Source organism: Synchiropus splendidus, chromosome 14 (assembly GCF_027744825.2).
Source record: "Synchiropus splendidus isolate RoL2022-P1 chromosome 14, RoL_Sspl_1.0, whole genome shotgun sequence".
Classification (NCBI taxonomy): domain Eukaryota; kingdom Metazoa; phylum Chordata; class Actinopteri; order Syngnathiformes; family Callionymidae; genus Synchiropus; species Synchiropus splendidus.
In genome coordinates, this window is record NC_071347.1 from 5,989,635 (window position 1) to 6,006,710 (window position 17,076).

Consider the following 17,076-nt stretch of genomic DNA (forward strand, 5'->3'; position numbering starts at 1 on the left):
AGTTGTCACTTTTATTCATAAAAAAAACAAAAAACAATAACAAACCTTATTAGTCCTGCAGCGTGTCAATGAATAATGTTGTCTGTGGCTCTTTTGCAGAGAAAACCAAAGATTTCTGCGTCTCGCAGACTTGCTCTAAAGGTATTTTTTACAATCTTTTTATGGATTTGAAAGTTGCAATTATGACTGTAACTGAGCATGTTGCGATACTTTATTCAGACCAAATTACTGAAAATGGCGACTGGGATGTTGGAGAAGGAGAGGGAGGACAAGAAGCATGAGAGAGAAGCGATGCTGAGCGAGAGACTTCCTCCACTTCAGCTCTCTGGCTTGTCCCTTCAGGACCTGCAGGTATGTGCTGTTCAACAAATGGTTGGCCTGTCATGCACCTAGTCAACGTGCTGTCACCATCTGATACACCAGAATTTCAAGGATACAGCCAGGTATTAAAACCTGCCAGATTTATGGAAAATGTCTTTGTACTAACTTAATCTTTCAATTTGTCATCATGTTTAAGTTCCCCCAAAACCTTTGTAGTTAGTGAAAGTTTTCAGCAGCAAAACCAGGATTTTACTAAGAGGAATTTTTGGTTGGAATTCAATAGTATGTTTACTTCAGTTTGGATTTATTTTAATTGTTTGTCACAAATAAAAATCTGTGTCACATGTTTTTCATGCCAATGAAGAAATATATTGTTATTTATGTAGAATAAAGAATTCACAACTGAGCTGTACAACACATTTGCTGTCTGAAAGAGACATGGAAGCAGGGAAACTATGCAGTTCTTTTAGTTTTCATGTGTCTATCTCTTTCGAAAGGCTTTGTGCAAAGAACTTCATCACAAAATCGATGTGACAGACGAGGAGCGCTACGACATTGAAGCTAAAGTGTTGAAGAATGACAAAGAGGTCTGCGATCGTGCCCCACGTAAAGTGGAAAAAACAACGGCCCTGATGGTGTGTCCAACTTTTTGGTGCAGATTGAAAATTTGGCTTCCAAAGTCATGGAGCTGAAGGGCAAGATGAAGCGCCCGGCTCTGAAGCGGGTCAAGATCTCAGCTGATGCCATGCTGGGAGCTCTGCTGGGAGCAAAGGTCAAGGAGTCGGTGGACTTCAAAGCCAACCTGAAGACAGTAAAGAAAGAGGAGGAGAAGGTGAGAGACGTCATCATCCTCGCACTGACGTGGTCTACTATAAAAAAAACACACGTATTATGAAGGCATATATTATGAATTAAATGAATTTAATGTATGAGGGTAACAATGGTGAAGTCAATACTTAAACAAGGCAGTAATGGTCATGGTGATGATAATATTTGTAAAACATTGCAAAACAAAATAAAAGCAATTTTCAATTATGCTGTTTTATGTGAGAAGATTTGCATTTCTTCTTGCTGAGCATCAAAGCTGTTCACCATGCTCTGAAAGATAAAGACGTCAGCTATTCATTGCTAATTTCAGGAGTATAATCCCGGGTTTTGTTGATGGATTAAATCGGTAAATGTGTGGAGTTAAACAAACAAATGAAACGTCTCATACTCATTCTCTCTGTCTCACACACACAGAAGGAGGAAGTGACCGACTGGCGTAAGAACGTGGAAGCCATGTCAGGGATGGAGGGCAGGAAGAAGCTCTTTGATGCAGGACAGTAAAACCCGAATGCTGGTTGAGCAGTGATTCACTTGGGATGGGAGGAAACCATTTGATCGATATTACTGTACTTCTTCTCTCTAATTCTGTAAATATGAAACACAGTTTTAAGATCCAAATGTGACACCAGCAGGAGAAACTTGCCGCGCCTTGATAGAGTTGCTGTCTTTATGTGTTATTAGACATGAATGTAAATGCTTCAATACTCTCAGAATTAATTATTTAATACTTGCATTTTTATCATAGGAGCATCTTTATTCATACACGATAAGGTTAGTGGTTGTTGACAGCAGCCGTTGAGAACCAAGCCGTAGAATCATCGTCAATCAGAAGAGCCTAAACATCCCTTTGCCACCTTCCAAAATAAGAGCTCACAGGATCAGAGCTGCAGTAAACTGCCTAATAAAGACAAGCCAGAGTGACAGAACACACGAACCACTTCAGATCGCTCTATGGTAACAAGACAGTAAGCTATCAGCCACAACATTGTTGTAAGTTGAATATACACTCTAGTTCCTGATCCGATCTGTAGGACCGTACACTTCCCTCAGACTTCACGTAACAAAACATCACCGCAGCATCTGACTTGACCTCTCAGACCTGGCGGATGCTGCTTTATTGAACACAGGCTGGACTAAAATAAATTCTGTAATTCATCAATGATCAATCCTTCTTGTTTTAAGTTTTGTTTTGCAGTGAAACCAGTTCACGCATTTTGAGGTGAAGCAATAAAAATGCGGATGCCAAGGACTTCCGCTGTTTTCATTTTTTAAAATGCATAGTGGCATGTGACTCAGATTGAAGGCGCTATCTCACTGTCAGTCTAGGAACACTTCTCTTGAGGAGGACGCACAAAACGCTCATCTTCTGATCCGTGCTGATTGGAATAAGAGGCTGGCTCAACTTCTTCTCAACTCTGATATAAGAAAATATAGTTAGTGTTAGCAGGCTTTTATGTGAAAGTTTCAGCAGGCATGGGGAGTCTGAGTCCCTCCCATCTCCTTCCCCCTCATGGGACCTAAGTGTTAATGGGAGCCAATTGAGAGATATGTTATTTTCTGAGCTAGCTTAAAATATGTTATACATCTCACATATGAATTTGAAAGATACATTCTAACGCCGTGAGTGTGTTGCTTTTCCACTGGCAGCTTTTGTGTGATGTGTAAGAGCCAACTATGATGTTCATCACACTCTCACTCAATAGTCGGTGGAGTGAGAGCTTGCTGGTGGGACAAGCTCTACAGGGTCAGTGTTTGTTTTATATTGAGGTACAACATATGTGTGACCCAGGATATGAGGCAAAGTGGCCCAGAAAATAACTTTCATCTCCCCATAGACTTCCATTCATTTTCATCTCAGGTCCCATGGAGCGACCGCAAGGGGCGCGACTTAGGCTACATGTTAAGGCCAGACACAACCGTTTCCAAAAACTTGTAGGAGAGACTATCTGAAAGAAAAGAAACAGCTGATCAGAGAGTCACATAAGTCATCCAAATCATATTAAAAAACAAAAAGACAAAGAAGACATTCATGGAAATTTCCAAAATTAAGAAGGAAATTAATAAAACACAGGGCATCATCTCAGAGGTGATGCAGATCAAGCTGAAGATAAGATACAAGAGAGCAACAAACAGAAGGAAGCCATCAGTACACTGGTGACCAGAAGCAAATATGATGTGGAAATAATTCTTCATGTGAGGAAATCCTTGGTCGAAATCCAACCTCATCAACGACAACGTAAGATACAAAGAGGAATTCATCGTCGGGTCATCACAGTGACTCAGCCGAACGCCCTCCATGGGTGCAGGACCTCCACCCATATTGGGGAAATTCCCGCAGGAAGTAATGAAATCCAATGTTCTCAGGGCAGCATGGATGGATAGAAACCATGCCAGGGTCACATTTGACCACACTTACCAACAAATATCTATAAAGACAGGAGGAAGCAACTCGGGAATACGTCAGGAAGCAAAGCATCTCCTACAGGTGAGAATCATTGAGGTATGAGCCCTTTATGAACTGTCAAATTCTAAAGCTGTTTGTGATGGAGCAGCATAATACTGATCTTCAACGCCAAGGGTTGAACATTGAGTCAAGAGTGATGTTGTCTTCACATATCCAAGTCTGTTTCCAGACCCACGATCAAATCTGGAACTCATTTCATGAAACCCATTGATGTCAGAGAGGTGCAATGAGTGGATTTCATCCTGATTTTGACAGAACTGCAGGTCATGAAGGACATGTCTATATAGCAGTGTAATGATTGACAACTTGAACTGCCCTCTCATTCTGTCGTGTGCCCTGTGATAACCCCTCTACACCTTGACCTTTGACACAGAGCCTTCAGTGAACCCTTAAAAAACTTACCGTCACTTCCCCTAACAGGTGCAGCGTTCTCCGTTCAATAACTCAATGTTCAACACATAAAATAGATTTTACTGCCCCTGACTGTCACAATATTGACATGCTGTTTTGGCACTGGTGGTCAGATGGGAGCAGGGACAAGAGTCTATTTTGGAGAACCATTCGCATTTGGCAGAGTCAATAGAAGTGACTGAAAGCAACACCACTTCGCACAATCGCTAACATTGATGGGGAACATGGGACGGAGCTGTCCTACGAGGTAACAGTGTCCAATTTTATAAGCATGTTGTGTGTTGCAGCGAATATTTGAATGCTAGCTGAGCGAGAAAGGCTCTGGTTTCACCTGCATGTTGCGTCAGCATTCACGACACATTAAAGCTCCTGCTCTCACATGCCTCTGGATTATCGCGTCGCCCATCTTTTGTCACCTTTGCAGACAGTTCTCTTTTTATGTCACCCACTGACTCGGCATGTTCTTGCATCAATATACACTCAATACTGCTTTGTGTTTGTTAGGTCACTGTCACGTCTTACGTATGTATGACTTTAACCAGCCATACAATTTTGGGTTTGGGTCCCACACTGATCAAATACAAGCTTCTTTAGCTTTAAGGTGTTTCCATTATTATGTTCAACCCCTGTAGTGAGTTATTCCTGCATTTGCTTATTGGTATCCATGGACTGGGACGAAGCGTTTTCTTGAATCCCATTATAGCAGCATGTTGCATTATAACTCCTGTTACCATTTTAACTGCCAGAAAATATTTAATTGTTGCTATTAGTTTGCAAGTTTAGCAACATTTAAGACACATCTAATTTCAGTGCGTCTTTTTAGTCTTTCTCATAACTTGGGTCAGGAGCATTAATGAGGCAGTTGATGTCCTCAGAGGGGAAACAGAGTGTCAGAGGTGAGTATGACCATGGACCTTTTCACCCTGTTGAGCAGGTGTGACCGAGGGAGTAAGAGATGGATACTGAGCAATTGTCTGGTCTGCTCCTGCATCAGGGTCTGAAAACAAGCATTGGCTGCCTTGTGAGTATAGAATCCTACTTTATAGTGTGTTCTATTTTGTTGTGACAAAATGTTCCAACCATTATTAATACATTAGTGTTTGGTTAAGTCAACACCTGTGAACTTACAATGGCAAAGTAGTGGACTGCGTTTGTGTGTGCAAGGTGCTGATCATTTGTGTACCAAAGTGACGTTGCTAATGTGATATGAATATCAACGCAGCTCCCAAAAATCGATCTAAACATTGTCACTTAATACACAACCTTCAAATCTCTGTGGCAGCAGTTTAAACTGCAGCTAAGCGATATATCACATGCTTATAAACTCATTCTCATTGTTGTAAATGTCAGGTACTGGCCACTGCTGACAGTGAACCCTGCACTCAACTGGCTGTTTCAGCTTGAGTTGAAAAGTTATCAAATATTGACATCGCGTGGATAAAATGAGAACTACAAGCAAATATGGTCCTCGAAAGATGGAGGGAAAAATTATATTTCGAACAGGACATTCAATTTGAACACTATTGTGAATTAAAGAGAGAACAAAAATAGGATTAGGAGTCGCTGAGTGGTTGAATGGAGTAATGTCATTTAAATTTTATTTAAATGTATTTCATTTTTTAGCTGTGCATTACACTACTGAATAAAAAAAACAGCTTGGTAAGTTTGGGGAGAATGTCAAATGGACTGAAAGACAAAACTGGTTATAAATCGTTATACATTTTTAAAATTTGGTTTATATACATACAGACATACATCTTCTATTCCGCTTTGTTATCCAGAGGAGGGTCACGGGGGCAGCTGTCCCGATCTCAGCATCAATACATTCCTGGTAATATATTTATCCATTTACTCACTTCTAAACTTAAAATATTTTTTATCACCCTCTATTGAAATTGTTCTGGGATTAATATGTATTCATCTGCATGTATGAGTGGAGGCTATATTTTAAATGTGCTTTCATTGACACAGAGATTGTAACGGTTTTAAACAGGCGACCCACATGCAGCAGGATGGAGACTGAGACCGGAATCAAGTCCAACAAATTTAATACAACACAATAAAGTCAAATCAAACACCATCTCTATATTTGATGAAGATGTAGTCCACAAAACAAAATCAACAAGTGTCCCAATGCACAAACAAAAGAAACTAGAGACCAGTGTCCAATGGTGCAGGTTTTTGATTCAACAAGTGTCAAGTGACAGGTGCCTGACACTTGAGTCTGACAACTTACAATATAAGTCATGCTCTTCATCACACATATGCTGTCCCTCAATTTAAATGACAAATAATGATGAGTTGAGTACATTAGTTGTGGAATTTATGATTTATTGCTCGGGAAAATACATAATTATGTGGACTACAAATCAACGTCACAGCAGAATCCGACTGCTTCGGCACTAAGGCAGATGCTGAAGGTACTAAAAACTATCAAAGATACACTCTAGCAAGTTCGCTACTACATATCACACAAAACCTTAAGTCATTTTTAACGCCAGTGGAAAAGCAGTGCTCTCACGCCATTAGAATGTATCTTTCTAATTCGCAGATATCATATCTGAGATCTATGGCGTATTTTAAGCTAGATCACAAAATAGCTTTCATCTCTGCATTGACTCCGGTTCATATTTTTTCGTTCACTTAGGTCCCAAGATGTCTAAAGTAGATTAGGCTCCCCACCCGTGTGTGATTGGTCGAATCAAAATCCAGCACAACCTTTGAGGATTGAGACGAAGACCCCAGACAAAGTCCTACGTTTCGTATAAGATTGCTGTGCCTTGTTTAGGAACAGTAATAATAATAACAGGGGTAGATGAAGACAGTTTAGAAGATATTTAGCTCATCTCAGACATGGCACCTGAAATGCCATGAGACCAAATGAGAGTGGCACTTTTCGACAGTGTCGAAAGTTTCATGACAGAAACCTCGTCTTCGTCGTCTGCTTCAAAAAAAAAAAAAAAATTCTTATAGTCTGTTTGTCTTTAAGTCTTTTTCAACAGATGGTTGGTGTTCTGCCATTTGTGTAACGTTATGCGTATTAAGATGTTAAGATGGCACAGGTGTGTTCAAGTCGTGGTCTTGGGACACTTGAAATTTTGACAATTTATTTACAAGTCCAACATTTTAGCAGTGAAGGTTTGACTGTACCAGTATTTTGGGATGTTGTTCGTGAGTGAGGGATGGAAGCCGTGTGAGATCAACGACAGATTGCCATTAATTTTCCCAAAAAGTTGTTTCAGATTTCATGCTCCTGTGGTCCAGTTCTCCCCTGCAGCCTTGTGATGGCAGCAAAACCTTTCAAACCAGCTGACACCTGTGGCACCGCAGGACTGGAAAGCAATATAATTCATATACTTACACGCATTGTCTTTTTCAGAATATCTAGATTATATCATGATGGGAAAACCCGGTCTCTTCGATCTGTGCATTTAAACATCTTAACGTTGGGTGACATTACTCACAACAAAGGTCATGCACAGTGATTCATGTGGGATTTAACAAGGATTTGTAAAGAGATTAAATTATGACACTTTAAGCAAAATGAATTTGCAATTATTACGCCACAATTTTCAGTTCCAGAAAAGAAGGCAGCACACGCGGACAGCAGGAACCTTCACGCCTCAGACATGTCAGTAGGAATGGTCAGTCCAGAGGTTCTATTTTAGCGGGCCACTCACATGAGCGCTGGAATCCATATATCTACCCTGTTTCTGCCCCTCTCCTCTCAGGAAAGACGGCTGTGCGTGTTTGTTGCCAAAGGTAAGCAATATATACTATTTTTCAGAGAATTTAGGGAAGCAGAAGCTAATAATAGCATCAGAAGTATTTCATCACATCATCATTTAGAGTTTTTTTTGTGTGTGCTTGTTCCCAGGTTGATATCTCTTAAGAGACCTGTCAAAGTCCAGTCATGTCTGAAGAGTAAGTATTCATCCTTCATCTGAACTAAAGTGTGCATCAGAGTTATCACCATGAATGTTTTACTCTTTCTTTTCATTCATCTCATGTCCTTCCATTGATCTGTTCAGGGTAAGTGGATTTTCAGATCTTCCTTTTTTCTTAGCGCAGACACAATTTTAGTCTGAATGTCTCTTGAGAAACAAAAACATTCTGTGTCCACAAAGAAAAATTGTCCGAATGAAAGTTAACCGCTGTTTGTTTTCTCGACGGGTAGAGGTGGCAGCTGGCAGGAATATTTCGGACGGGGGCACAGTTTGGGAGAAGGTGACAAATACAAGCAGCATTCCAAAATATATAAAAACTGTTTACAGCCTAAACAAAATGCAAGACTGCTGTACTATAAGTAGGGAGGCAGCTTTCTTGACAATGGGAAGATCAAGTCTTAAGACTGGTATCATGAAATCTGCAACCTTCTCCACCTGAACGTATCACTTAATGCAGTTCAGTGTCTTAAGGTCTGGTTGGTTTTGGAATGTGAGTCTGAAAATAGAATCAATGCATACAATATAATCAGGCAGTTCAGACGTTATAATGGACAGCAGGTGGCAGTAGCGTTCCATAACGTGCTCACACAACCCAGTAGAAACCGGATGTGAAATAGCATTTCATTTCAAAGGGGAACTACCTCACCACATGCCAGATCACCTCAACTGGTTTTGTTCTCCACGTAACATATTATGTGTTATTCATTCAAATGATCACATATGATTTTGAAAAATAATAAGTTATGTTTCTTCCATTACAAATTCCTCATCACTTCCAATCATCAACTCATGAAAAGTTTGTACATAAGGATTAAATAAGTGACGCTAAAGACAACTTGCTTGCAGGCCATCTGTCCAGTATTAAAATGTTTGCTCAGCAAATTCATTGTAGCAGACGAGGAGGAGCAGCAATAGAAGTCACTTGTGCTGTTGTTATCACAGGATGGCTGAAGGCTCAGCATTATTTCTGTACAAGCTCTTCACTGTGACAATTATGTTTTGCAGGTATCTCGACCAAAGATCTCTGCATCTCGCAGACTGGTCTTGAAGGTATTTATCTGTTGCTCTCAGTTTGTCCTTCTGAGTGGGTTCATTTACACTCCGTGCCCACGAGAGTAAAACAAACCGTGCTAACATGGCGTGTTTTATGATTGTGGTCAAAAAACAGACCAAAATGCTAAAGAAGGCCATGACTATGCTGGAGGCCGATAAGCAAATCAAGAAAGAGGAGCGGGAGAGGACGCTGGCCGAGAGAGTGCCGTGTTTGGAGATGTCAGGGATGTCCACAGAAGAGCTGCAGGTACTGCTTAAGCAACGTCAGCTCAGTATTGGAAATTCTTACTTGTAAACATTTGGTTTACAGAATCTTTGCAAAGAGCTTCACAAGAAAATCGACGTGGTCGACGAAGTTCGATATGACATTGCTGCAAAGGTCACCATCAATGACCGGGAGGTGGGTTGACCCCAAATTTCTCTGGTGTATCCTTCCTTTATGTTTCTTTATTTAACATTCAATATGCCGTATTATTTATTTTATCTACAGCCATGCTTGAAGTTGCATTTTTTAAACACTTAACATTCTTTGGTTATTGTGTTGTTTTTGTTTGCCCTCTTTGTGTGCTATACATTTTGCCATCTTGCATATTCTGCCTTCCCATCAAACCATTTTGTCTTTGTGTTGGTGAAAGATTCAGGACTTGTCTCAGAAGATCTTTGAGCTGAAGGGCAAGATGAAGAGACCTAACCTCAGGCGGGTCAGGGTGTCAGCTGACGCCATGTTGGGAGCTCTGCTGGGAGCAAAGGTCAAAGAGTCTGTGGACTTCAAGGCCAACCTGAAGACCGTAAAGAAAGAGGAGGAGAAGGTGAGATAGGATGAAAGTGAAATTGATTTTTTAAATGTAGACCAGAAATTTTGTGTTCTTGCTCTTCTATTAAGAAAAACGTTGTGCTGCTTTTATCACTAAATGCAATTATTGTTTAGCTTCAAAACAAATGCACAACTCCCAATTGTGTCATTGCTATTCAGGCTGCTAATGTTGCAGCAAGTTGGACGCTTGTTGACTAACAATGAGGAAAACTGAACAGTGACTAACAAAGATATATTGAATGAGGAAAACCGAATGAATGAGGAAACTGGACAGTGGCTAATGCAGATATATTCTTATTGACGGTTGACAATCAAAGCAAAACAGGTACTTGCGCTTTGTGTTGACGCATAACATACATACATTGGCAGAAAGGGAAAACAAGCATTTGCCGAGGAGAAATCTGTCTGCATCTTAAGCACGAGAATAAACTTCATGCTCATATTGGTATCTGTTTTATACACTGTTTGAGTTTTAATAGAAATCAATAGTAAGTTTAAAATATCGCTTTTAAAATGTTTTGAAACAGCTTAGTAATATGATATTAATGTTTAATAATTGAGCACTGATGCACTATTAAACATAATTCAAACCTGAGCCGTGTTGGGACTCGGCAACGAAAGGCTCTCACTGACTTTAGTACGGCTCTTCTACTTGATGTGTCTGTTGTGTTTCAGAAAGAAGAGGTGACTGACTGGCGTAAAAACGTGGAGTCCATGTCTGGCATGGAGGGCAGGAAGAAGCTTTTTGACGCTGGACAGTAGATCTTTGGTGATACGTTTGTAAAGACAAGCAACACTGGAACAGTGTGACTGAAGACCATAGGTGTATTCAACAGCTTGATTTGATACCTTACATTGCACGTGTCCATTCATATAGCACTTTAAGGTATATCATATAGAGTAGTGCAGGTAGTACTGATGTAATGCACCATGGGAAATATGCTCACTTGACTGCAACAGATCAGCATAAATGCTCCACATTGTCCCACTAGCTAAGACTGGTTGTGCATATGTGGTAGTCAATAAAATAACTCACCTCACCATTCAATTTCTGGCTTCTTCTTTCTTTATTTTACACAAGCCACCACTAATATGACTCTTTAATGTTACAAGTTCAAAGTGGCTCACACGTTTTCTTCAGGAATGTTGTCTTTTCAGTGCTAACATATCACTATCAAAGAATGTTTTGACAACCGTGCATCAGGTATACGTTCCAGTTTTTCATTTTTCAACTCAAAGATGCTTTTATACACCGACATTTATAGTTAAAAAGAAGGCACAAAAAAAATGAGCAGAGCATCAATAACAATAAATAGATAATAAAATAGTGATTGGTCTTTCAACCACGTTTTCGTATTTGTAATTCTACTGTCCATAATCTAATGATCTAAGATCAGTTTCTTCGACTCGATATTGTGGTGGTCCGCTATCTCCATCAGCAGCGTTCATGCTTGCGCATGTGTAGAGATAACGCGCCCCTCTCCATATATGGACTGCACTGTATCCAAGTCCCGCCTTTCACTTATACTGTACTCCCATTGGACGACCTGGCTGTCAATCACTGACGTGCAGGGAAGCCCCGCTGCTGTATGTAATGCCAAAGCGGTGCTAACATCGACTGTAAAACCCCACTGGAGCCGGATTTAGAGCCAGAACACGGTAATAACTCATCATTCACACCCACTCATCCTGTACTAGTCTGTGTTTAGGTGGTGTTAGCATGTGTAGTCATTAAATATGCGTCCAAAGAGAGCCTTAATCGATCAAATAGCACGGCTTGTTTCCGTTATTTATACATCTCAGTATTCCTGTATTGATAGCTGCAGTGCTAAATGTTACAGTGTAATGTCAACTATTATAAAACAATGAATGAAAGTAAGTGTGGAGGTGTCGTTTGTATCAGTTGCTCCCATCCGTGTTGTCACCTTTAACCTTTTGGTTGAGCTGGACCAGCTGCTGACCCCAGATCAGATTTACTCCCTTAACTGCTACATAGCAAACATCTACATGAAAACGGTTCCTTGATGTTTCTATACATTTCCACATGCAGGTTTTCCTCTGGTGCTGCCTATGTCCACGTATAAACTCTTCCTCCTGAGGCATGGAGAGGGGGCCTGGAATAAAGAGAACCGCTTTTGCAGTTGGGTGGACCAGAAGCTGAGTGAGAATGGGGTGAAGGAGGCCCAGGACTGTGGGAAGCTCCTGAAGGAGCTGGGTTACAAGTTCGACACAGTGTTCACGTCACTTCTCAGCCGCTCAATCCAGACGGCGTGGCTGGTGCTGGAAGCCATGGGTCTGGAGTGGGTCCCCGTGGTGAAGTCCTGGCGACTGAACGAGCGCCACTATGGTTCTCTCATCGGTTTGAACCGAGCAGAGATGGCGCTACAGCACGGTGAGGAAAAAGTCAAACTGTGGAGACGAAGCTATGACATAACTCCTCCACCCATTGAAGAATCGCACCCATATTTCCTGGAAATCTACAACGATCGCAGGTACACCACTTGCGATGTCGCGCTGGAGGACCTGCCTCGAGCAGAGAGCTTGAAGGAGGTGTTGCAGCGCTTGCTGCCGTACTGGGAGAGTACTGTTGTGTCGGAGATAAAGCAAGGCAAGACTGTGCTCATTTCTGCACACGGAAACAGCTGCAGGGCCCTGCTGAAACACCTGGAAGGTATGCAAACACTCGTGCTGATGTGGCTCACTTTGCAATACAATCACAGGAATTCGGCTTATGTTGCGCTTTTATCAAATGTGAGCCGAAGGTATGTGCTGACATCCTCCCACCCTTTAGACAGTAACAATCACCATGCCAAATCTATAGCTCCTTTTGCTCTGTCATTCTCTTTAAATTCATCTTCATGATTTTATTCTTAATACGTTTATATTTACAGCTCTTAAAATGTATCATAAAATGAGAGATGTATAAGAGACTAAATAAATAAACACTTTTGTGGCTGGTGAAATATGTCTGAAGTGCACTTGAGAATAGTTATTAATATTAATGATCAATTATAAAGGCAAACAATTCAACACACAGGGTCAGCTATTATGGAAGCACAGAAAATTTTACTTAGCACTATCATTAATAAACTGGGACGTGTGGACCAATTGGTTTGCGTTGACAATTTGAACGTAGCAGCCAACATTTTCTTCAGTAAAATGCCTGGAAACTCAAGAATCAGTGGTTTCTCCAGCAGGATAACTGAACTACTGAATTAAAGTTCAACCTCTTCAAAAGGTCACAGAGTTTATGTTACATTTGGCTGGGCTATGAAGTCCAGATGACCTTTTGATGAACCTGCTGGGAACTTTAAAGTGCCATGGCATGTTTTTTTTTAACCTCTATTGTTGTCACTTTTTAACACACAGATTGAGATTTGACTTATAATTTAACTGATGCACCAGAACACGGAATGATTTCTAGTGCAGGGATCAGTGAGCAGAAGAAATAAAGGTTTCATGAACAATCAAAGCGAAATATATTTTTGTGCGCAACCGAAAATGAAAAAAACCGTTTAGATTAGTACATTTTCCATGTGAAAATTGGAATAGGGAACAAGTGAGTTGATTTGAGGACTGATCTACGCTCATTCTAAGGATCGTGTCATTTGTCCAGTTACGGCTGAAATATGTGCACAAGCCGGAAATCCTGTCGTAAAAAACACAGCCTAACCTAACTCTAACCCTAGTGTTCGACTGACTCAGTAAAATGAACACAAATTAACATGCCATTCCTGTGTGTCTGTTGAGTACCTTTGACAGCTCCTTGAACACATTACACTCAGAATTTGACATGAATCATATCGGTAAAATACATGCGAAAGTATCAAACTCACTCAAAAATGAAGGGCAAGGTGGGGGTATGCACTGTCCTTGTGCCTTTCTAGTTTCACAATGAACGTTCATTAATTAAGACATTATACAGTTTGATGTATTATTTATTTAACTTGTCATTTTATAACACAGCTTTACGTTGGCAGGTATTTCAGACGAGGATATAGCCAGTGTGACATTGCCAACCGGCATCCCAGTGCTGCTGGAGCTGGACCACAGCCTGCGACCAGTCAAACCTCGGGAGCTGTTGGGAGACCAGGTGAAGATTCAAGCTGCTATTAAAAAAGTGGAGGATCAGGGAAAAGCGAAAGTGTCCACCTGAGCGGACGAAAGCCTAAAAGACTCATCATCAGTGTGTCGGAGCCAGTTTGAGCTCAGGTACAGGGAAGGTTTGCTTCACACTCTCAGTGTTTGTTGACTGTTTGTTGACTGTTGACCTTGTTGACTGTAAGCACATGGGTGCTGGTTTTAAGCTATTGTCTGTCTGTAGTGGTTATTTATTTATTTTATTTGGCTAATAATTGTGTTGTAGCTGACGAACCATGGGCGAGGCTCTAAAACAAACTCGATAAAAGGTACCTGCTTTTTTTTTTTCTTTTTAATACAAAAAAGATAGACTTGCGTCAACTGATATAATTGTATATTTTCTATTCAGATATCGGCTCTGATTTGTGGATCCTTTGCAACTGGACACTCTTATTGAAGCGAGGAATCGTTTAGTCTTGGTTTCAAGTGAGAAATTAAGTAGTTTCAGTCATTTGTTTTTACGAAAGACTTCTTGCATTATTATGTTTTATTCAACAGCGCAGTGTGTCTGGCTGTGTGACCTTTATCATTGGTGTTTTGACTCAAAATCAATTCAAATTATCTCCTTAAAGGCAGCAATTTTGAAGGACAATCCTCTGTTCGGAAAGATCCTCTGCAAAGAATAATGTCTGTTGCCTTTAATCTGTCGACCTTTTATCCATCATCTGCATTTGGGTTGGTTAGTTGTGTCCCTTGTGAGGTAGTGAGAAATCCGACCTTATTTCTAGCTACCTTGGATAAAAATGTCTGCTCATTGTAATGTAGTTTAAAGACATCAAACCATACACGCGCTGGTCTTGTTAACACACTCCTGGGTGGGTGATACATTTGTTGGCAAGGTAACAAAACTCCTAAAAAAAGCCTCATCTGGATGGACATGTAGCAACAGTGGGTGTGTGATGTCCAAAACACAACACTGCTTACGCTCCCATATTCATGTTCACACTCCATCATTGAGTTCTAAGTGTACATCACTTCCGTCAGTCCTGTTCAGCGTGATAGTATTGGAGAGGTTGATTTGTGTGTTGTCACCTATATTTGAAGGACGAGCTGGCCATCGTGTATTTGTTGTCACTGAACAGCCAGCAGGGAGACTCCCAGTGAGGCTATACAAGTGCAATGAACCCTAAACTTACTGATTCTATTCTGCAAATGAAATGTTTACATGACCCTGAGAGGTGAGTTTGGGCAGATCCGTGCAGCAAAAGCCGATTTCAAATTCACTGTTCGTAAAGATGTCCCAAGGCACTTCTTTTTTCTGCATTTTACAAAGGTGATCCAGTAGAAAATAACCCATATAGTTTCGTTTTCCTGTATATGCATAAGTGTAGTAGCTCACTTGGATTTTTATCTTAGAGTAACATTCAAATTTTAATGTAAAATAGAAAACACCACACACACACATATATATATATTAGTATTTTAAATACTGTTATCACCTATTTCAGGACCAAATACTGTTTTAAAATTTGTATTTTGAAATGAAAAAAATATTTTACATTTTAACCTGCGTGTGAGCGTGTAAGGCACTTACATGCTTCCATCTGGGGGAACAGTGGTGGTATTTGTGGAAGCCACAGGGGGCCACTGGCTCTGCTGACGAAAACTAAAATATTTTTTAAAAAATGAATCAAGAAAATTGACATAGCCCTGGCCTATTTACACATCAAATACCAGGCTATTCACAATTGCTGCAGGGCCTCTCTCAATATTCGCTACCCCCCCTCGGGGGGCGTATTTGAAAGACAGCTTTATTTATTATTCGGCCTTGCAGGATATTATTATTCTAACATGCAGGATATTTCTTCATGAATCAGTCCAGTGCTAGCTCGTTATTCAAATGACTGAACAGGTCTCTTTCATTGATTAAACTTCAGTTCAAAATAAGGAAGCACCTGGAGCTTATTTGCACAAAGTCTTAAGTGTGTTGAACACCATTTATTTTTTCAGCACCTCAGGTGCTCACCTTTCTTCTTGGAGACTATGCCAGAGCTGATCTTCACTTCCATGTCATTTATCATGTTGATGGATAAACGATCAATGCGATAAACGATAAACAACATTGCTTCTTTATGCATCTTGACACTAGAAGCTGGATTGGTGTCTAAACAAATGTTCATCAGAGTTGAGTCAGTGAATTTTTTAACTCCCACTGCTGCATCAAAATGCAACGCTAACTTACCCCAAATCTTTGTTTTGTAACTGGACTCTCTGAAATGAACCCCAGCGCGACAAGGCTCTTGTTTGCATATTGAATATATGTTGAGATGTTGGTCCTTTCTAATAATTTACTGTATATTTATTTTGGTTTTGGGAGAAACATTCACACCATATTTGGCGTCAATATTTGGCGTCATTAAACATGCAGGTGAATGTTTTTCATGCTAACTGTTATAAAAAAACAGTAAAAAATGTTAATGGCTGCACAAAATGCTTTTAAAACATTCGGTGAAAAGCATTGATAGTGTGAATAGCTGCACTTCTGTCTTCCACGCACCTTCATAAATCAATTGATCAATGTTTTCTCATTTCTACACAGTTGCCTTCTCTGGTTTTGACCTAAAATGATTGCAACATATACACAATAGGATGGTGGTATGTTCACCTTTAACCCTCAAACGTCAGCTTGATTCTTACAGTTGGGATTGAGTCATGCTTTTAAGTTCCACATTCTCTCTGAAAACCACTAATAGCTTCAGAACGTTTTCATTTGGCACCCAGGTACCTCTGTATCGTCTGTTACGCCCTGCTCCTGCAGTCGGATGTGAACTGTTGTCAGCTTGCTAGTTGTTATTTATTTCATCTGATAGTCTATGTTGCTGTCACCAACACTGATGTTGTACACTGTTTCAAATGGAATAAAAACTTATCTTGGATGTGTTGGGGATGTGACGTCTACATTGTGACTCTTTTATCTTGTGTTCATGACTTTGTGTTGGCATTTTGTAAACTCCAGTCGAGTGTCTTCCCTAATGTGTCTGTTTATAGACAAAGACTGAAATAAAAGTGTTAACAAATTCGCCATCTTTTTCTTTCCATTTAGTGGTTTCATTCCCCCATGTAATCTGTAAATGCTGAGTGAAAAAAAAAGTTTTTCC

General features: G+C 40.3%; 3 protein-coding genes and 1 long non-coding RNA gene across 5 annotated transcripts; all 4 read left to right on the top strand.

Annotated features, from left to right (window-relative positions):
- Nucleotides 1-75: 75 nt before the first annotated feature.
- On the top strand, nucleotides 76-2,271 carry tnni4b.2 (troponin I4b, tandem duplicate 2). Its single transcript, XM_053884894.1, has 5 exons — nucleotides 76-141; nucleotides 220-351; nucleotides 819-908; nucleotides 980-1,153; nucleotides 1,564-2,271. Exons 1-5 carry the CDS (start codon nucleotides 76-78, stop codon nucleotides 1,648-1,650), a joined length of 549 nt encoding a protein of 182 aa, XP_053740869.1. The 3' UTR covers nucleotides 1,651-2,271.
- A 1,857-nt stretch (nucleotides 2,272-4,128) lies between these two features.
- On the top strand, nucleotides 4,129-8,027 carry LOC128771003 (uncharacterized). The gene is made up of 4 exons (XR_008416575.1): nucleotides 4,129-4,271; nucleotides 4,959-5,045; nucleotides 7,601-7,786; nucleotides 7,902-8,027. It is a non-coding gene; the product is annotated as an uncharacterized LOC128771003 (long non-coding RNA).
- Nucleotides 8,028-8,960: 933 nt separating this feature from the next.
- On the top strand, nucleotides 8,961-10,894 carry LOC128770444 (troponin I, slow skeletal muscle-like). 2 transcript variants are annotated; one of them, XM_053884896.1, is made up of 5 exons: nucleotides 8,961-9,021; nucleotides 9,140-9,271; nucleotides 9,335-9,424; nucleotides 9,660-9,833; nucleotides 10,514-10,894. In XM_053884896.1, the coding sequence occupies exons 2-5, from the start codon at nucleotides 9,146-9,148 to the stop codon at nucleotides 10,598-10,600; spliced, it is 477 nt and encodes a 158-aa protein (XP_053740871.1). In that variant the 5' UTR covers nucleotides 8,961-9,021; nucleotides 9,140-9,145; the 3' UTR covers nucleotides 10,601-10,894. The 2 variants fall into 2 exon arrangements, with proteins under 2 accessions (XP_053740871.1, XP_053740870.1); XM_053884895.1 differs by lacking the exon at nucleotides 8,961-9,021 and having other exon boundaries at nucleotides 9,092-9,271.
- Nucleotides 10,895-11,397: 503 nt separating this feature from the next.
- Nucleotides 11,398-16,996, top strand: bpgm (2,3-bisphosphoglycerate mutase). The gene is made up of 3 exons (XM_053885423.1): nucleotides 11,398-11,497; nucleotides 11,889-12,509; nucleotides 13,819-16,996. The coding sequence occupies exons 2-3, from the start codon at nucleotides 11,909-11,911 to the stop codon at nucleotides 13,992-13,994; spliced, it is 777 nt and encodes a 258-aa protein (XP_053741398.1). The 5' UTR covers nucleotides 11,398-11,497; nucleotides 11,889-11,908; the 3' UTR covers nucleotides 13,995-16,996.
- The last annotated feature ends 80 nt before the right edge of the window (nucleotides 16,997-17,076 follow it).

Excerpts from the sequence above, each read along its gene's own strand:
- bpgm (XM_053885423.1), top strand. The coding sequence starts at position 11,909 with ATGTCCACGTATAAACTCTTCCTCCTGAGGCATGGAGAGGGGGCCTGG. Across the intron at positions 12,510-13,818 it reads CCTGCTGAAACACCTGGAAG|GTATTTCAGACGAGGATATA; the intron begins GTATGCAAACAC and ends TTACGTTGGCAG.
- LOC128770444 (XM_053884895.1), top strand. The coding sequence starts at position 9,107 with ATGGCGTGTTTTATGATTGTGGTCAAAAAACAGACCAAAATGCTAAAG. Across the intron at positions 9,272-9,334 it reads TGTCCACAGAAGAGCTGCAG|AATCTTTGCAAAGAGCTTCA; the intron begins GTACTGCTTAAG and ends TTTGGTTTACAG. Across the intron at positions 9,425-9,659 it reads TCACCATCAATGACCGGGAG|ATTCAGGACTTGTCTCAGAA; the intron begins GTGGGTTGACCC and ends TGTTGGTGAAAG.
- tnni4b.2 (XM_053884894.1), top strand. The coding sequence starts at position 76 with ATGTTGTCTGTGGCTCTTTTGCAGAGAAAACCAAAGATTTCTGCGTCT. Across the intron at positions 142-219 it reads CTCGCAGACTTGCTCTAAAG|ACCAAATTACTGAAAATGGC; the intron begins GTATTTTTTACA and ends TACTTTATTCAG. Across the intron at positions 352-818 it reads TGTCCCTTCAGGACCTGCAG|GCTTTGTGCAAAGAACTTCA; the intron begins GTATGTGCTGTT and ends CTCTTTCGAAAG.